Here is a 21,632-nt window from a genome sequence, read left to right as displayed (position 1 = left end):
ATTGAGACTAGTTAACAGTGGCTTACATCATTTTTATTGCTTTGCTATTGAAGGCTGTTTTGGGTCTTCATGGACTACTAAACCAGTTGTTTAATGGTTTACAATGATTTAGTGAGCTTTATTCTACTGCCAGCGCCTTTTAATTAATGCCTAAAATTACAGATTTCACTTGTGTACAGTGTTATTTTATGGCCCCTTTTTTGCTTTAAGGGGATTTCAATTAAAATACGGCATTTTTGCTCTTGTTGTTCTGGGCTAAAGAGAGGGGCTGTTGGACTTTCTTGTTTACAAGGTCACAGATGTGTGCTTGAGATAGCTACGACAATGGAGCTTTCCTCCGACTATAAAGCTTTCAGTATCACTATACCTTGGAGTGTCTCTTATCTATGGGATGCACTTGTTTTCAGGAAAATATATCAAAGTATCCATAGCATTTGCAATAAATATTGACACCCCTGTTTGTGATGAGGCTATTGCTCACGCAGAAGGAATCATTTTAGTGTCGATGTCCTGAGCTGTGTGATTTGCTTGTGTGGGGATTAAGTTATATAAGAGACATCTGTGCCAGAAAGATGGTCAGCATTTGAGAAGATTGTTGAAAATAAAAGACTATGTGAGCTGTGAATCTGATTACCATGTAAGTTCCCATTTATGGCACATTCAACCCACCATATTTCCTCTTCATATTCATTTAGGGTACATTGTGAGACCATATGATTACCTGAGGCAAAGTACTTTTGTGCATATTAAATATATGTATGTTGTCTTGTATAATGGGGCAGTAATTAATTTTATTATTTTATGAACCCAGGATATAGAATATAAAATATTGAATAAAGCAGCCTAGTGCTTCTGACAACAAGACCCTGGATCAAAATATCATAAAAGTACTATTTATGTAAACTTGTTATCATTTACTACTTTTAACTGAATTAAAGTACCCCATATTTTTAGACCATTGATCTGTAGCATTTTGAAAGCTTTTTAAAATTGTTGTATTAGTTAATTCCTTCTAATTATAGCAAGAATATATATATATGATATATATATTAACATATATATGAATTCATATATATATACGAATATATATATATATATATATATATATATATATATATATCTACCAACCTATAACCCATACCACATCAGAGTTATAACCTAAAGCACATAATTTATTTTCTTGGAGACTTTATTTATTGATATATGAAAAGAGGATAATCAGACTTATTAGCAGTAATTGTGTTTGAGGTTGAAATGGGATTAATAAAGGGAAAGGCTCTGTACACTGAAAATAAAATAATACGGTTTTACTATTCCCCCTACTTTTTTTTTTTTCCTGCCAGGCCCTCGTAAATGAATAAATGACCTCCTGGTGAGATACAGGAGAAATAACTATCTGAACTTGCTATTATGAACTGTGTAGAAGCAGGAGGGAGCAGGTCCTCATGGAAAAAAGCATTGTGTAGTACCTGGAATCCATAAGCTTAAGGAGAAAGGACTGAAAGTGAAGTTAACGCAAATTTTTACAATCTAAATTGATAGATTGTGAAATGTGGAAACATTTATGCCAGCAATGATACTGTCCTATAGAAATACTTTTGAAATAAGTCAAGCACAACATTGTTTATGATAATAGGGGAACACTATTAATAATCTAAATATCCAAACATGGGAGTAATTAAATAAATTTTGGTGCATTCATATAATTGAATATTCTGCAACTATTCAAAAGAAATAATTGTGGCCCTGCTACTCACTTGCTTTGGAATCTTAGCCAAACCATTGTACCTCTCAGAGTCCCAGATCCTTCACATGTAAAATAGTCATAAAATGATCTTATAGTTTTAAAAATAGTTAAGTGATATTTCAAGTGAAATGTTATCATAGTGCCTAGAACATAATAGCTCTGTGTATATTTTAATCATTATCTCCCTCATCAAAATGAACTAATATCAAAAGGTATTTATGATACATTATATAGAAAAGAATAAAAATATATTGCAATATAGATTTCATACTAACATTCCATTTAAATTTTTTTAAAATCTATGTATAAAAGATTATATGCTTAGAAAATTATAGAAGAGAAGACAATAATTTGCAAAATATGATTAAATCTGGATTTTGAGTTGATATTTTGCAGAATTTTGGCCCTAGGCTTGCTAAAGACCATTTATTCTTCATGCATCTCAGTTAAACTGAATCATCTACAGGATTTTTTCTAGTTCTATGATGCTCTTTTCCTTAATATATTGAAGAACCATTGGGAACACTAAAGGTTTCTTCTTCCTACTTTGTCAGTCCCTGCTTCTCTTTTTGATGTCCTCTGTTGCCTGGATCCACTGGACAAAGGGAGTTTCATTATCCATTTTTCAATTTTCCACAGTGGGGCAGGGGGCACTGTTTCTAAAACTCAATTGAGTAGCTGATCAGAAAGCCAAGTGGAGGCAATTCCTTTTATTGACCTGTTCATTCAGCAGGATTTATTGAATATCTGTTTTTGTGCAGGGATTATACCAGGTGTTGTGAATGGCAAACATTTAATCTTTAAAGGGTTTGAAGTCTGTTGGAAGACAAAATGTATCCATAAATAGCTGTAACACTAGCTGAATAATAAGGATATTAAAAAGTATGGACAGAAATGTTACTTGAATTCAGAAAATAGAGCAAATTCTGCAAAATGAGATACCTGGGAAGATTTTATAAAGGGACTATTTAAAATATGAGTTCATTCAATTTTCATTAAAACTCTTTGAGGTAGGTACGATTTTCATTCCAGTTAGGCTCAGAGAAGCTCACAGCCAACAAATAGCAGTGCCAGGATTCAAACCCAGGTCTACTTGACTCCAAGCTCATGCTCTTAAAAATTCTGCCTTCAGGCCATGAAAGAAGAACACATCAGGGGATAGAAGCAGTGTGAATAGAACTGTTGGGGCAAAGGGGAACATGCCCAGAGGAGGCACACATTTGACTTGACTAGCAGACTCCCAGGACGGGCAGGTTGAGGAGACATAAGACCGCAAGAGAGACTGGGGCAGACCTTTAGAAAGTAGGTCCTTCAGTACCACACTTAAAAATTTTTTTTCACAAATAATACAAAGTTTTGATAGTAGAAATTTAGAAAATAATGCAAATAAAGGCACAGAAGAGATTAAAAAGTATACATATTCCTACCACCCCAAGAACATACCAGTAATGTCATGTGCATGTTTCCAGTTTTTGTGTGTGCAAACATACACACTCATCGTCTTTCGTGTGAAAACACAACCCTGTTTATTTATTTATTTTTGCTTACTATAACGTGAGGACTTCACATTTCAACACCCCCTCTCCACCCTGCCACATTCACACTTTACAAGATTAAGTTTCTGTTCAAGAATTTTTTCAGGAATTCCATTGTGGCTTAGTGGTAATGAACCCAACTAGTACCCATGAGGATACGGGTTCGATCCCTGGCCTTGATCGGTGGGTTAAGGATCTCATGTTGCCGTGAGCTGTGGTGAAGGTCACAGATGCAGCTGGGATCTGGCATTGCTGTGGCTGTGGTGTAGGCCAGCAACTGCAGCTCCGAATCAACCCCTAGCCTGGGAACCTCCATGTGGGTGTGGCCCTAAAAATAAAAAAAACAAACAATTTTTCAGTCTTTTTACTGGTTTCCCCTTGTCTCAGGGAGTCAGCATTTAAACACTGGAATTTCCTGGGGCTCAATCCCAGAGCTAGTTTCCTTTCTGTTTCCACTTCCTAGATGATTTCATCCAGTTTCCTGGTTTACGAAAAAGAAATACTGATGCCTCCTCCATTTATATCTCTTATGTAAGACCTCACTCCAGAAATTCAGCCTCTTGCATCCAGGTGCTTATTAAATATTTCTTCTTGAATTTCCAACAAGTTTTAAAAAATTGATATATCAAAATTGGACTTCGGTTATCCCCCTTCAGATCGGTTCCTGCACAGTTTTCTCCACCTCGCTCAACATGATACCATCTTGTATTTGCTCAGACTGAAAATCTTAGCATCCTCATTGATTCTTTTCTTTCCTTCACATCCCAAGTCAGATCTGACAGTAAGCCCTTTCACTCTGTCTTCAAGATTTAGTCAAAATCCTACCAGTTTTCGCCACCTCTGCTACCATCTCCCTAGTCCACTCCTCTGTCATCTCTCCCATCTGAATTATTGCAGGGAGTTTCCTCATTGCCTTTGTCTTTATTCTTGTTGAAAAGTTGGTCCTTCCCTATTGAAAACTTCCAGAAAATCACTCTCACATAATGTTAAAGCCAAAGTCTTTTCAAGTCCAAAAAGATTTAGATCATCTGACTAGCTCTCAAACCTCACTTCTTCCTCTCACCCCATTTTTACTTCACTGCAGTCACACTGGACTCTTTGCTGTTTCTCAACACACTAAGCATAAATATGCCTCAGGGACTTAGCATTTACTTTTTTTTTTTTTTTTTTTTTGGCTTTTTGCCATTTCTTGGGCCACTCCCATGGCATATGGAGGTTCCCAGGCTAGGGGGTCTAGTTGGAGCTGTAGCCGCCAGCCTACGCCAGAGCCACTGCCACATGGGATCCAAGCTGTGTCTGCAACCTACACCCCAGCTCACGGCAACGCCAGATCCTTAACCCACTGAGCAAGGCCACGGACCGAACCTGCAACCTCATGAATTCGTTAACCACTGCGCCACGATGGGAACTCCTTTTTTTTAAAAAAAAAAAAAAAAAAAAAAAAAAAAAAAAACCTGGAGCATTCATGACTCAGTCTTTTACTTATTCTAGGTATTTACCCAAATTTTACTTTTACAGTTTTTACTTCTTTGGCTATCTTATTAACCATTTTTCTACATCTCTGACTTTCTATCTCCCTTCCCTGCTTTATTGTTTCTCTTTAATGTTTTTATGACTGTGTAGCACATAGTATTTTGCTTCCTTATGTTGTTGATGGTCTGACAAACCAGGTTGGATCACAGGCTCCACGAGGGCATGAATGTGTCTGCTGTGTCTGTAATTGAACCCTTAGGGACCAGAAGAGTGCTTAGTACAGAACTGTCACGTAATAAACACTTATTGGACAAATGAGTGATGCTGCTAGAGCTAGGATATACCCTGCCGGTCTGTTTGGCATTTATGCTCTATTAACTTCTTATATTGGGGGAGTACAGGGGATGACTTGTTGTTTAACCTTATAATAAGCTGAGTTGCAGCATGATTCTGTCAAATTTCTAAGTCATACATTATTTCAAAATATTCTTTCCAGGTATCTGAGCTTCTTAGCTAGTGTCAATAAAACATAGCCATTGTGTGCGTTCAAGTCAGATTATGAAGAAGTCATCATTTTTAATCCGGCAGGTCATAATCTAGCAGGGGATGACAAGGCAGTAAAAAAATGCATTTGTGCTAGATAATCATGCATATTTATACCTTCTTTGTGCTGGGCAGCCCCTCCCACTTTCCAGGGACTTTGGAAATACCTCTCTTGAAGGAAGGGGCAGTAAGCTGACAAGGGATGAGGAAGAGCATGTTAGGGAGTCAGTAGGCATAGGCCTGGGTTCTAGTTCTATCACTCTCTAAGTTTTTAACTTATCAAAACACATTATGTCACTAGGAGGAATAGAGTAATAAAATAATACCTACATCTTAAGGTCGTTAGAGATTATTGGCGCACATAATACCGCATGTAGAGAGACGTGCACGCAGACGCCCAATGCACATTGAATATAATATCTTCTGGGGGAATGAAGGGCATGAAAGCCTTGCATATGTATGTAAATAGAAAGTACCCAGGACATTCTGTTTGCTTTCTCTGTTATCACATGTTCTTACTTCCTCTCCTTTTTGAGCTGCCTCTGTTTCCTTAGCTGGCTTTTCCACACTCACCTCTCTGTGGAGCTTACTTTTCAGCTCTGCCTTTTCTGTATATTTGCTCTCTAGATGATGGCATTCATTCCAAAAAGTTTATCTCTTGGTGACCCTCACTTTTCATCTCTAACCCAAAATACTATCCTCAGTCCAGCCGTGCATGTCTGCCTTCCTCTTTGACAGCTATACCTGGATGCTTCCAGAGCATCTCAAATTTAACATGTTCAAAAGAGAATCAGTTAAGTTTTCCTCTGCCTCCATTTCTTTTCCAGTCAATCCTCTCTCTTTTAATGGTACCAAAATACAGCTGTAGTTTATTTATTTATTTATTTATTTATTTATTTGTCTTTTTTGCTATTTCTTGGGCCGCTCCCGCGGCATATGGAGGTTCCCAGGCTAGGGGTCTAATTGGAGCTGTGGCCGCCAGCCTACGCCAGAGCCACAGCAACGCAGGATCCGAGCCGCGTCTGCAACCTACACCACAGCTCACGGCAACGCCGGATCGTTAACCCACTGAGCAAGGGCAGGGACGGAACCTGCAACCTCATGGTTCCTAGTCGGATTCGTTAACCACTGCGCCACGACGGGAACTCCTTATTTTTTTTTTTTTGAACTCGAAACCCATGAGTAGACCCTGATTGATCCCTGCCTTACCCATCTGTAGTCCATCAGCAATCCTGTTGATTATACGTGCAAAATATATTTGATTGTCTCCACTTTTTGTCTTATCCACTGTCACCAATAATAGCCAAGCCACTATCATCTCTTACCTAGAGTCTTATAAGAGTCTTCTTATCAGATTTCCCAAGTCCATTATCCAGTCCAATGAGCAGCTAGGACAATCTTTTCTCCGGTCGAATTGTGCCAGTCATTTGTTTATACCTCCTCAATGGTTTAAGCTACAAATTCTTTTTAAGAGCCTTCGAGATCCTATGTGGTTTGGCCCTTTCTTATCTTTCCAGCCTCATCTTAAACCACAATCACACCCATTCTTTATGCTCTAGCCACACTTTTCACATGAGTAACTTCATTCTTCATTTTATTGTTCTTTGCATTCATCAGGTTCCAGCTCAAGTCACCTTTTCGAGTACTGGTCTTTAAGCCCCGTGAGTATAGGGAGCATGTGTACCCCATTCTCTCTTGAATGTTTGATTCACAGAAGAGAGTCATGGCATAAGCAGGCCATAAATATATGTTCAATGAGATAATGAATAAATGTCTGGTGAACAGTGGGTGCTCAGTGAAAGATGCTGGTAATTATTAACGGACTTCTGTACTGCTTTGTTATATTAATCGCTCTCCTACTCTGTAGTTAATATATAGTTGTTAAATTAGGTAAATACTGTCTTCAGTCTATTATAGGAAGAATATATATATATTCTTCATATATATAATATATATTCTCAATACATGTTGCAAGAAACAAATAAATTGCATGAGATTGATATTTTAGTTTCATAAGTTTGATGAGCCACTTCTAGTCTCCCACATCACTTTGATGGTCTTATGTAATAAAAATGAGTCCTGTTTTGTTACTGATTTACTCACCAATGGTGTGGATTTAGTGAAAATTTGTGGCACCTTTTAGTTCATATTTTTCTTTTTGTTTGCAGTAGAATTCACATGATCATGAGACTAAGCATTGGTCCCCAGGTCTTTGGTCTAAGCAAAGTGAAGGGAAAGCTTGAGAATATTCAGATAATTTCCCAATGAGAAAATAAATATCAATTTTTATTCCCTTCCTCCATCTATGATGCCAACTTCCATACCAAAACTGTTTTTCCCCTAAACATTGCTAAACATCTAGTTATTCTGAAACATCTAGCTATTTGATGAGGTTTTTAAAATTTTTGCTGTTTGGCTCTATACAGAGGGCGACTTTCTCTGTTTCCAAAGGAAACAGTGGAAGGAAACAGTGAAAATGAGGGTGAAAGTGATTAGAAGTGGGATTTAGATAATATGCATTTTGTGTCTGAACTAGCGTTTTTGCAGATCTGATGAGATTTGAAAACCATTAGTATTCTTGAAGAAGCATCATAATTGCATAAATTCCTGAAGAAACATCATCTGTCTTTGAAAGGTGGTGCTTAGGGAGTTAGTCACTTTAAAACAATTTGAGATCCTTGGCTGGCAGAGCTGATAACTTACAAAATAAGTCTCTTAAACAATCCTTTAAATAACCCAAATCACCTGTTTGTCAGTTCTCTTTTATAAATCATGCTGGACTTTACCGTAGGTAACTTGGGACAGAATTTTCTTCTTTCCAGGAGTTTAAACTGAAATAGATGACTGTGTTCATAGCTCTTCTAAGTTTCTGCTTGGAAGTATAGTTCCAAATATGCACCCTTCCAGCCTTTTAAGTCTTCATGATGTAGAAATTTTTCCTGGGTCAGGGATAGAGAACTGATTGCTGTGAATTTTTTTTTTTTTAAATAACTTTTTTTTAATTTTCCCTCTGTACAGCAAGGGGCTCAAGTTATCCTTACATGTATACATTACAATTACGTTTTTTTTCCCCACCCTTTGTTCTGTTGCAACATGAGTATCTAGACAAAGTTCTCAATGCTACTCTGATTGCTGTGAATTATATTACAAGACTCTGTAATTACTTTGAAGACTCCAGAGAACCCATTGGGTTGCCAGGGAGTTTTCTGTCTTCCCCACCTAGCCACAGAATGTCCTTAGAAATTGAATAACAGAAAAAAATCATGCCTTGAATATACAAAACCCTTTTCAGTATACAAAACATTTGCATAATGGATATCTCATATTGATTTCCATAAGGGAAGCCTAGCACATATTATCCCCATTTTTCAGATGACAAAATTCTGGTACTGAGAGGTCACACAATTTACTAATAGTTCTCAAGAGCAGAGCTGGGAATTTGAATCTGAATATCCTTTTCTGCAAAAACTGATACCCTTTCTTACTATGCCTATGTACTGGGGGGCATTTTACTTCCAACCTCTTTCTTCTATCCTACAGCTCGTTTATAGAAATACTCATTTGTCTTTATGAAAACTAGGCACATTATGTATTTATTGGGAAGATTATTCAATTTGCTTTACTGTGCACTTAAGGAGAGGATATGAAGGCTTTTTAAAAAAGTAACTCAATTTTTTAAATTGCATGATCGATACATTCCCAATTCTGGACGTTTGGAAAGAAACAAAAAGCATTTCTAAAACAAACAAACAAAAACAACCATCATTATTGGAGGTCACCAATGTTTAGTATTTTGGGGGTTTTTTGAAGATTTTTGTTCATGGCATACTTCTTTTAGGATGCTTTTCCTCATCTTCATGTTATAGTTCAGCCTGACACACATAAGATTTGACTTTATGTACTCCAGATAAACAAATGAAAAAAAAATTTACCTAAGCAAAGCAGGATCAAGAAGCTGTATCAGGAGTTCCTGTTGTGGCTCAGCAGGTTATGAAACCTGACTAGTATCCATGAGCATGTGGGTTCAATCCCTAGCCTGGCTCAGTGGGCTAAGGATCCATTGTTGCTGTGAGTTGTGGTGTAGGTCACAGATGCAGCCTGGATCTGGCATTACTGCAGCTGTGGTGTAGGCTGGCAGCTGCAGCTCTGATTCGACCCCTAGCCTGGGAACTTGCATATGCTGTGGGTGTGGCCCTGAAAAAGAAAAAATAAAAAAAAAAGAAGCTATATCAGCTGCGTTTATTAGGCCACAAAGGAGACAAAGAAGAGTCTGGAAGATTTTGGATTTTTTTTTCAAATTATCCACATTATAAAGACCTCTCTTTCTCCACTACCATAGATTGTCAGAGGTTCCCAAACTAGTTGCAGTTACATTATTAAACACCTATTCTGCTTTCTTCCCCCAGGTTTTGAAGTTCATGACCACATGGATGTATCTAAGAACTGAAGGATACCTGGGGACATGGTGGTCCTTTAGAGAGCACATCTAAATTGCTGGCTGAGTGTCCAGTTTGCCACTCAACATAGGACATTGTGCGGTTCTGTCTGTCGGGAGGCTCCTGCTAAATTTCCCCCACCATGCTGTCTTTATTAGCTTGAACTCCTTTCCTAAAATGGTCCTTCTGTTGATCCTGTCAGTCCTGCTTTTGAAAGAAGATGTCCGTGGGAGTGCACAGTCCAGCGAGAGGAGGGTGGTGGCCCACATGCCGGGTGACATCATCATTGGGGCTCTCTTTTCCGTCCACCACCAGCCCACGGTGGATAAAGTCCACGAGCGGAAGTGCGGGGCGGTTCGCGAGCAGTATGGCATTCAGAGGGTGGAGGCCATGCTGCACACCCTGGAAAGGATCAACTCAGACCCCACGCTCCTGCCCAACATCACGCTGGGCTGTGAGATAAGGGATTCCTGCTGGCATTCGGCCGTGGCCCTGGAGCAGAGCATTGAATTTATAAGGGACTCGCTCATTTCTTCAGAAGAGGAGGAAGGTTTGGTGCGCTGTGTGGACGGCTCTTCCTCTTCCTTCCGCTCCAAGAAGCCCATAGTTGGGGTCATTGGGCCCGGCTCCAGTTCCGTGGCCATTCAGGTCCAGAACTTGCTCCAGCTTTTCAACATACCTCAAATTGCATACTCGGCAACAAGCATGGATCTGAGCGACAAAACTCTGTTCAAGTACTTCATGAGGGTTGTGCCCTCAGATGCACAGCAAGCCCGGGCCATGGTGGACATCGTGAAGAGGTACAACTGGACCTACGTGTCAGCTGTGCACACGGAAGGTGAGGTTTCTTTAATTTTGTCCTATGCACCTGTTAGCGTCCAGTTAAACTTTCAGGTTTTGGTGGGCTAAAATAGGCCTCCTTATTAGGGATCTTGTGAGCTGCTCAGTTACACCAGTATGTAAGAAAGTACTGGATGACAGCTGTCTAGAGCAACATAGATCTAAGCTAACATGAGTGATGATGTGGCCATCATTTGGCAAAAGTGGAAATGTTTGGGATATGTATTGCATTATTTGTATATCTGCTATAATGATGCTAGAGAGCTTTGAGTTTTGTAGATTTTCATTGAACTCACATTTTTAACATTTTAAGGTTGCTCTGCGTGCCCGTTTTTTTGTTTTTTTTTGTTTGTTTGTTTTTTGTTTTTTTTTTAGTTAAAGGGAGATATGCATAAATACACACCAGGACTGAGGGCAGCCAGTTCTGGCCTGGATATGCTGTAGTAGAAAATTCCCAAACAGTTTAGTCTTACAACTATTTTTCAATAGCATGTATAGTTAAATCTGAAATGCAGATCTGTGTGAATTAGTTCTATCCTTGTATAGGACATACTCAGGAAGCATAAGTTTTAATAATTCAACATTGGTTTGCTTTGAAATGTATGCTTCCTTATGCGCAAAACATAGGAAGGAAAATATGGCTTGAGGTTTTACAGCAGATAGTAATAATATTAGCCCTTATTATTACTGATGGTGCTTTTAAAATACTTTTGTGTACATTATTTGTTAGTTTTCAACCAAGACTGTTGAGCGTAGGTTTGGTTTGACCTACAGAGGTCAAGGTCCCCACACTGTGAGGCTTACTTATTATGCAACACTCTTTCTAGGATAACATATTGCATATACTAAACTCTATAGCATACCAAAGAAAGTACACAATACTTTGTGTAGCTCATTAATCATTGTTAGGACTAGTTGAGATTTTAAAATTCTACAACAACACTGTTCGAAACCATCAAATCTTGGGGGTTGAATTATTAGGAAATTAATGAAGTGACCAGAATCAGACTGCTTCAGAAATTGGGTGCCAATCACCAATTAGACACAGCATACTTTTCATTATCCAGGGGCATAATATGAATTTCACTGCATAGTCACTCTTAATAATTTTCACAGCTGCACAAACATAAAATTTGCTTCTAAACTGGACTGAGACTCCTTTGTCTCTGGAAATTTTCATGCATAAGTTTATAGTTTACTTGGGTGTTGATACAGAAAGATTTGAGCAATGGCTGGGTGAACTGGGAGACCTTTGATATTTTTTTTTCTAATGCTGAGCTCTTTCTTAGAAAACCACTGTTTCACGTGATTCTCACAACAAGCAGTGATATAGCTAATCCAAATATTTTATGCCCATTTTAAAAGACAAATGTTGTAAGAGTTTAAATAGTTCATCCGATAAATACCTGAGGGCAATTTCAGAGGCAGGAGCAGGGCTCCTAACTTCCTAACTTCTGCTAACTTCTAGTTGACTGACTTATTATAATTTAGTGGAACCCAATAGAATCACACCCAGAGGATACATTGTTGTAATACATATTATTAAGCCCAAATATAGAAGAGGCCCTCTGATGTCCTTATGTTTTACACAGCACTACCCTCAGTGGGCATGCAGTCTGGCACAGGAGGTGAATAGATGCACTGATGCTTACATAATGCAAAATTCAAGATGACACAGAGTTACAAATATGTTTCTAAAGTATGGCAGTTCACCAAAAAATTAAAAATAGAATTATCATTTAAAAAAAGTAAATCGAAGCAGAAAAAAAGTCACATCCTGCTCTGTGGTGACAGAGGCCACGGTGGAAATCTTAAAGAAGGAAATGAACGTGACAGTGGAATTTTAACAGGAATAATACTGATAACGGGTGAAAATTAAGGAGGCATGGATTTCTGGTAAAGGGCATGAGGAAATTTGAGAAGGTGAGAAAGTAAAAAAATATGTTAGCAAAAGGCCAAGGATGAAGCTGTGTTTTGGTTTGCCTCAAATCAATCATAAATTTCATTAAGGACTTCCCTCTAGCTTCCGAAGAGTAGGTCCCAGTCCCATTGTAGGAGATGCTAATCCAAGATTGTGTTCAAAGAGAAACTCATCATCATGAATTTTGAGTCTTGCTAATTTCAGCCGTTTTTTTTTCCTTACCTAAATGTACACCAGTAGTGAGTGATATAATAAGATAAATTATAATGCATCTGTACAATGTATTTTCACACAGCTATTAAAAGGAATGGAGCACTCGATATATAGTGAGATCATAATGCTCTCCAAGATCATTTTAAGTGAAAAAAAGGCAAAGCACAGTTCTGTGTATATGGTACGTTATTTGCATATAATGGAGTTGGTGAAAACCATTTGATTGGATATTCATGGAATTGTTCTCGGAGAGAAGCAAAACTGATAATAGTTGCTCCTTCTGGGAAGCAATTCTAAGGAGTTAGGGAATAGGGTGGTATGGAAGAGACTTTTGTGTAATTTTTACATGCAGACGTTGGAAGTTGTGTATTATAAGCATAGGCTACCTATTGCAGCATAACAATTAAAATAGTCTATTTGTGGACCAAAAAATAAGTCGAAAATTTGATTGCTAAATTCAGGCAAATTTAATTATTCTTCCAAAAAAATAGACCAATAGAAATTTTGTTGCCATATTTTGTCAAAATATTTGGAATATACCACCAGGATTCAGGGAGAACAAACTGAATATGGACATTAAGGACTAGAATAAATACTCTTATTGTTTTATGTGGTTTGGTCAAGAGATATTTATATTGCTTGGATCCTAAGCAAGTATGTGGCTAATGAAGTTATGTGGTATTATGTCTTATAGGAGCAGTGTGGTAGGAGTTTTACAAGGTAAAATTTACCTCTAGGATGACAAAAATGCTTGAGTGTAGCAAGATACAGCTCTGTTGGGTACTGTGGAAGTCTCCATGGTAATTGATATGTGGCTTTCTGTCGCCTAGCCCTTCAGGAAGCCCCTGCAGAATTTTCCGTGAAATGACAAAGCCAGTTCTTACGCGAGCTTCCTTCTCTTGGCTGGATTGGGGCAATTCGCTCTAGTCCTCCATCACCCAATCCCGGTATCTCAAACTTACTCCTTTATCTGTTTACTTACCTTCTTTTGCTCAGTTGAGATTCCTCTTTCTTGAAATGTATGGGAATTTCCAGATGCTTTCACCCAAAGCATTGAGGTCTATGAAAAGATGTTTCCTTATTTTCAAAAAATGCCTTTCTCCTCCCCTGTTGCCCATTTATGTTATACTTAAACGTGGAAGTATTTTGTCACTCAGGCCTCTGGGCAGCTGTCACAAGGGGTTCCTTCACGAAGGTGTATAGTATCACAGAATTTCAGAGGAGAACACAGGGGGACCTGGGTTTCAGCTTCAAGGTTAATCTCCTATATTTGTTTTCTTCATTTATGTTTTTGGTAGGCTACGGGACTATGTATTTACAGTGGCTTGTTCTACAGAAATATTGCCCAAGATTTCAACACAAAGAGATTAAATGTATGAAAACAAAGAAAAAAATATATTTTAAAGGCAGACCATACTAGCTCTTCAACTGTATGGAGGAAAGGAACATGCAATGACTGAGGAGAAAAAATTGTACTCCTTTTAAAGGAGTCAGACCAGTTGCCACACAATCTGCTCTAAGAAAACGTTGAGGTCCTTTGCTCTTAATCTTTGGAAACCTTGGTGCTGGTGCCTATGATGGTACAGTCAGTGGTGCTTGCCTGTTTAGGGATGTGGCAGATCAATACCTTTGGCTCTGATGACTTCTATTTTTGACCCGTTTGGTTTGTAACTTGATAATTCCCTTCCACTCTCAGGGAGTACCAGCTTTGTGACTGCTGTGGTCAATAGAATTTGGTGGAAATGAGGACTTTCTTCCTAGTCTGTCTGTCTTGGAACCCTGAAATCGCCATGTGAATGATGAGCATTGCAGGTCTTCCAGATAAGGCTGTCTACAATCACTTGACCTCAGCTGTGTGAGAGCACCCAATGAAGGGCCACCATTGCCTTCTTAACCCTCGGTCAATTTCATTCACATAATAGAGTCCAACTGAAATAGAAACATTACCCACCTAACTGTAAATTCATGTGCAATAATAAACACCTTCAAGATAGAGTCCAGTACAAGCATTTTCATACCAATGACTTTAAACTTGACCCCCCTCCCAAATAGGATACTACTACAGTGTTTAAACTTCAAAATCAAAACAAAACACATGCATTAATATTCTTGGAATAAATGCCATGGGCAAGAAAGAACATTTTAAATGCTTCCCCTATACTTCTTGTTCAAAGCTAGAAATTCAATTATGCCTTTAAAGTTGCAATGCTTTAAATAGTCGGGCACTTGCATGTATTCCATTATTACATGCTTCTACTGATATAGCTCAGTTTCCTTGAGAAAAGTAATTAACAATTGGCTTTTATGCACGAACCATATATATTGTACTTTATGGATGACTTACAGGATGTTCATACTTCACAATTTTTGCTGACTTTAGTTGAAACTTCACTGTACATCCCCAGGGCTTGTCAGAGTGCCTAGCACATAATAGGTACCCAAAGATGGTTTGGTGAGTAGATGTATTTGTGCTAAAATAGTACCTGGTGGAGTTCCCACTGTTGAGCAGTGGAAACAAATCCGCTGGTACCCATGAGGATGCGGGTTCTATCCCTGGCCTCGCTAAGTGGATCGGGGATTCCTTGTGCGGTGAGCTGTGGTGTAGGTCACAGACGCAGCTGCAGCTTGGATCTGGTGTTGCTGTGGCTGTGCCAGCAGCTGTAGCTCTGATTTGACCCCTAGGCTGGGAACCTCCATATGCTATAGGTGTGGCCCTAAAAAGCAGAAAAAAAAATAGTACCCATCTTGCTATTAATAAATATATAGCATGTGGATAAATAGCAGGCACTTGTAATTTTTCACAGTTTTGCTTCTTGATAAAAATGAAGTGCCAGAATGCCTCCCTTGATTAATTGTAAAATGCTATTCACACCCCACTCCTTTTTTTGTTTGCACTCATTCTTGAATTTGTTATTTCCACCTAATGATAAAGGAATGCTAATTTGTTCTAGCCGCAAAAACATCTCCGTGATGCTCTGAGGGAAAGAAATGTACCAGTAAGTTGTATTGGAAATGTGACATCACCAAAACATTATCTTCAGGCTAACTTTCAAATTATGCTATGGTTTTTCCATCAACTATTTAAAAATGTGATAGCAATCAAGCTTTGATTGAAAGACCTTCAGTGTGATTCATAGTCTGTGTGTTTAGTATGCCTTGTAAAAAGTGGGAACACACTCTTCCTATCCTACCTTTTCTACTAATTGTGATTGCATCAAGACCGTAATTTAGTTTGGGAAGACAAGACGTGTCATACATTACTGAGTACTTTTTAAAGGGGGTTTTCATTTTGTTTCTCTAGGGATTGAATAGTGTTGAGAGTTGAGATGAGTGTCGAGATGGTCATGATGATAAATGTGATATAAAAACTGCTCTTAGCTTTATAGAATATTAGCACTGGAAGGGTCATAGGCGAGCATTTAATAACCTCTTTGTCTTATATTAAAAAAAAAAGAGAGAGAAACAATGAGGACAAGTAATTTGACCTTACTTGTACATAAGCGTTAACAGAGTTTTGTCTTGGGTCCAGAATTTTGTTTCCATGTCATTGTTGAGGATCGTTACTCTCCATTGTGCCCTGGTATTAACTCTCCGTTCATTGCTTTATTTCTTTTCCCTTCATCTCCCTGATGCCAATCTGCTGAAAGTTTTAATGCCTATTTTTAAATGGTAGCAGGGACACAAATGAATTAGTTTATATAAAAATTAGCTTGGAGACATAGCCTGGTCTCTTTGCTCTGTTTTTTTTTTTTTAACTTCTTAAATATTTTTATTTTATTTAACAGCATCAACTTTAAGATTATTATTATTTTTTAATAGTTATTTTCCCAATACAATTTTTTTTCTACTGTATAACATGGTGACCCAGTTACACATACATGTATACATTCTTTTTTCTCACATTATCATGCTCCATCATAAGTTACTAGACATAGTTCCCAGTGCTACACAGTAGCATCTCATTGCTAATCCATCCAAAGGCAATAGTTTGCATTTATTAACCCCAAGCTCCCCAACCACCCCACTCCTCCCCCTCCCCCTTGGCAACCACAAGTCATTCTGCAAGTCTGTGATTTTCTTTACTGTGGAAAGGTTCATTTGTGCCAGATATTAGATTCCAGATATAAGTGATATCATATGATATTTGTCTTTCTCTTTCTGACTTACTTCACGCAGTATGACCTGTACGTCAAATGAAGTGCTTCTTTGCCTAGGTCATTGCAGGTTTGCAGAAACCTTGAGTATCTTTCCTTTGCTTCACAAAAATTCTGAAAACAGTCCCCCCAAATCTTATAAATATGAATTGATTGGATAATTATGTTGGTTACTGTGGATCACAATACATAAAAATCAGATGCAGAGACTTCTGGGTAGCATTCTTCATTAAATTATATCATGGATCCATAATCTGGGAGACACAGTGGTAACGCTCATAGTAAAAAGCAGTTTTTCATAGTCATTCATCATTGTAGGAAATTCATTGTTGGTAGTGAAAGAAATACAAGTAGCACCAGGAAGTTGTGTTCAGTGGGGGTGCTACTTCTTATCTTTCCTTCCAGATAGAGGAGCCTGTGGACTCTTAGCTGGCACCCTCTAACCTCGCTCATCTTAGCTGGCACCCTCTAACCTCGCTCATCTTAGCTGGTACCCTCTAACCTCTCTCAGAGATAAAAATGAGATCCATTGACATATCTAGCTGTGGCCAGGGCAGGATCTTCCCTATCTTCAGGATGGTGGTGTTGTTATTAAAGTTCCTACTTAATCTCTGACTTACCTATAAAAGAGCCATGCCTGAGATTACATGCCCGTTTCCACTTTCTCAGGCATTACTGCTGTCTCTTCACTACTGAAAATCCCAGAATTTCCCCATGAATACTCCACACCCAGGACACCTATGGTGAGGGAACTTTGTTTTCAGAGGATGTCACCATACTGCTCCCCCAACACACACAAATAATTGGCTGGGGTGATGTGCAAATGTGGGCACTGCAGTTCCGACTAATCAGGTGCTTCTTTCCATGTGCAGATAATCTCAGAGCAAGTATCCCTGTTGGGTATTTGGGTTGTACCCATTTTAAGGATGGGAACGGCATGAATTGTGTGTTTTTCCTTGGTCTTCCTTATTCCAGGAATCACAGAATGACGTTATTGTCCGAGGTTTAGAATTTCAGTATTCAGAGGTCTGTTCATTCTGTTTATTGAGCTGGTCTGGTGACTCAGTTCTTTGGTCATCATAACCTTATTATTATTTTCTAGGTTTATAATGTTTCATAATGAGTAACAGACATTGCTTTTGACTGAGGAAAGCTGTGGGGTAGGGGGACATGGTGTGAGGTCTTTATGGTGCTAAACAATTTCTGCACAGCAAACTCTACCCTATGTACCTGAAGCAAGCACATTAAAAAAAAAAAGGATAGAGAGCCAAAAAATTCTAGAGAGAGAATCTTTACCCTTCTTTTTCTCTCTTTCTCTCTCTTATTTACCATATTTTCTTCATCTCTTCTTTAGGTACTAGAAGTTTTTATATTTTATGGCAGTTTGGTTATTCTGGTCAAGAATAATAACCTCGTTGCCCCACTAAATTGAAAGTGGATGTATGAAAGATGAGGATAATATTAATAATATCTCAGAAGTGGAAAAATTAAATGACAAGGACAAGTTTTACTAAAAGAAGTACCACTGATATCAGAGCTAGGAGTATTGCATAACTCTGATAAAGTCACTTCAACTCCTTCATTCATTTGTCGCATTAAAAGAATCTAGAAAGGATGATCCTGAATATTCCTTCCAAGTTTTGCCTTCTGTGACTTGCTCTTCTCATGCTTCCGCCAACCACATCTGGGCTAGACTAAATGTTGGGCATCGCATTTAAAATAAACTCAAAGGAGAGTGTCCAGAAGGCTCATGGGATTTGAAATCCTGTCTTCAGAAGATAAATTGAGCAGAGAGATTGTCAGGGACCTGACTCCTACTTTTAGGTATTTGGAAAATTCAGGTGGAAAGAAGCTGGACTCACTCACTATATGACTGGGAGCATTACAACGAGAGCTAATTTCTGAAATGCTGGTTCAATTTTAAAAAGGATATTTTTTGTTCATTAACGGAACCATTCAGTGAAAGAATTGCCTCTCTTAGGAGGTAGTGAGTCAGTTCTTAGGAACTCCTTTGCACAAGCCTGCAGTACATAACCACAGGGAGGGGCTTCAGAAGGATGAGCTTAAACCTCAGTTGCAAGAGGAGGGAGTTGGACTGTATGTCCTTTATGATAACGCCCATTCTGCGCAAATGTCAGTTAATTGAGATTCTATTATTCTGTGAGTTAAAACATGATCACATGTACTGTAACATTGTCATTACTTTCCTAGTTGATGCCTTTCTCCCATAACACAGTCTGATATAAGCTACCGTTTTTTAGGTTAGAGAACAGATATGGAAAGAGGACGTGATTTTTCACATAATATTGCAGCTCCTCAGTGGCAGACCAAGAATTTGGACCCAAGGCCAGCTCTCTTTAATTACACCCCTCCTTTTATACTGGGAGTAATTGAGGCCTCAAGGAAAAGTAGAATGCACATTTACTGATTTTCTCCCCTCCATAGGAAACCAGAAGACACTGTTCATTTCCCTACTTAGAAAATCTTTTGAGCATATTTCGTCTGTCTTTTTATCTGGCTTTGAAAGCAGTGCCTTTCCTTATTCCCATGGAAGGATTTAATGACAGTAAAAAGTAAATAAATTAAGGAGGAGGCATGTGGCAACAAGTTGACCTGATAGAAGACCTTTTAGTGAGTCTGATGATAAGTACAGACTGTACCTGGTTGTTTCTATTTGCATCTCCATTGCAGACGGCACAGCCACAATCCATCCTTCGGATGCCAATTATGAGAGGAAGCCGTATGGTGCGAATTTTTTAAGAGCAGGAAGACATATTGTGAAATGCTCTAGCCTTATGTATGAAAAACTTCTTTGGAATTCATCAGGACTAGGAGTTATGAAATCTCATTTTGGAACATTTGCAAATACTCCAGAAAGACTTCTCAATTTAACCAAATGTTGAATTGAGAAGACTTTTTTGGCAACAGATGTGATATGCTCATCTTAAGGGACTTTGAAACCAGAGATTGTGCCCCAGTGATGCATTTTAGGCATCAGTTTTCACACATACACAAAGGATTTTTACAAGGAGAGAATGGCTAGTTGGTGTTTTGCTTTGTTTTGTTTTTTTTTTCAAAAACTGCATCACGACCCATGAATTAATTGTAAAAACTGATTTAGCGGGCTGAGACCAGCAGTTAAGATAGAGTAGAATAAAATAGGATAGAGTAGAATAAAAATATCAGCATATTATATGACAGTAAGAGTAGGTATTTCTTGTAAATTTTTATTTTAGTTGCACAGGGCTGTATGTGTACTGTGGTTACCATTTACATTGTTTTTCTTACTATGTCTTATAGCTTAAAAGAAAAGCTTAAATAATAGTTCCCATTGTGCCTTAGCGGTAATGAACCTGACTAGTATCCATGAGGATGTGCTAGTTTGATTCCTGTTCTCGCTCAGTGGGTTACAGATCTGGTGTTGCCATGAACTGAGGTGTGGGTTGCAGATGCAGCTCAGATCCTGCATGGCTGTGGCTGTAGCTGGCAGCTGCAGCTCTGATTCAACCCCTACCCTGGGAACTTCTATCTCCTCTAGGTGTGGCCCTAAAAAGCAACAAACAAACAAGCAAACAAAAAACAGAGAAGAAAAAAGAAAAGCTTTCAAGCAACTTTACTTTTCTCCTTAGCATCATTAATAATTTCTTTTGCTAGAGAAATGCAATTCACATACACAGGTTTATTTCTTTGGTTATATAACTTCTTCTGTGACAGTGTCATTTGGTCTGTCTCTCCTGGATGGATGGGGTTTAAGTTTATCATCAGAAACAAGCAAGGATTCCAAGGCACCCATGGTGGGAAATGGTAGAGACTTAGAGCAAAATATAAGTAATTTACATATGGTTAATGATAAAGAGCATAAACAGCAATATGGGACAAGGTCCAAGACATGAGTCCAGGAATTAGAGGCAACGTCCCAGTCCTAGTTTTAATCAGAGAATAAAACAGGCTTGGGGATGTTTTATTCTTTGAACATCCCCAATACAGTATGGGAAGAAATAAGTGCCAGAATATATTAGTAATTTTGGTATTAAAAATTTGCATATAGCACATTAACACATCTGACCCCCTCTAACACAAATGTACACATAAACACATAAAATACAATATGATTCATTTGTGCTATTTATAAGGTGATTCCTTGGGTATATAAAACAAATCATGACACATACATCATGTGATGTATGTAAGGAGGCACAAGTTTAAACCTATAAAGTGACGGTCGTCTTTCAGTTTTCTCCGTGTTTCCAGTGTTTATATGTCTAATCTCATCTGATATATATCAAATCTAATTTTAAGGTCTCTTTAGAATGTGAAGATCAGGCCAAATACCATTAGTAAAATAAAGTGAGGTAAGATGTGAGGGGGCACCTTTAGCAGTAAAAGTTGTACCATGAGATGGGCAAGCTCCAGTGGAGTCATGACCTTAAATTAAATTCAGTGTGTTGCAAAGACATCTCAGGAATCTGTGGTTCTTGACCCTTTGGAAATATTCCAGTAGGAACGTCAGCAGGTTTGAATGAAAATCCTGGTTAATGTTCTTGCTAGCTGGAGGGACTTTGGACAAGTCACTTAATTTAGTTCCCTCCTCATCAAATTGAAATAAAATAATACTTGCCCCATAAGAGTGTTGTGAAAAGTAAATATAAAGCAGTTAATGTTAAGTTTGGCACCAAAACAACGTACTCACTGAGGACTTTCTGAATTAGGCTGCCAAGGACTTGCCTTGCCTTATCTTGGACGTGAATAAAAACCCATCAATAATGTTTT

The 21,632-nt window shown here is 38.3% G+C and overlaps 1 protein-coding gene across 6 annotated transcripts in view; it reads left to right on the top strand.

The window, feature by feature from the left end:
- GRM5 (glutamate metabotropic receptor 5) overlaps positions 1–21,632 on the top strand; it is a 523,779-nt gene that overhangs the window by 7,480 nt on the left and 494,667 nt on the right. For all 6 annotated transcript variants that reach the window (XM_021102328.1, XM_021102327.1, XM_021102332.1 and 3 more), the window contains exon 2: positions 9,705–10,572. In XM_021102328.1, coding sequence (XP_020957987.1) covers positions 9,912–10,572 — 661 coding nt within the window. In that variant the 5' untranslated portion in view covers positions 9,705–9,911. The remainder of the gene's footprint in view (positions 1–9,704; positions 10,573–21,632) is intronic.

Source organism: Sus scrofa, chromosome 9 (assembly GCF_000003025.6).
Source record: "Sus scrofa isolate TJ Tabasco breed Duroc chromosome 9, Sscrofa11.1, whole genome shotgun sequence".
Classification (NCBI taxonomy): Eukaryota; Metazoa; Chordata; class Mammalia; order Artiodactyla; family Suidae; genus Sus; species Sus scrofa.
Note: the sequence above shows the minus strand (reverse complement) of the source record. Positions and strands in the feature narration are given on the sequence as shown.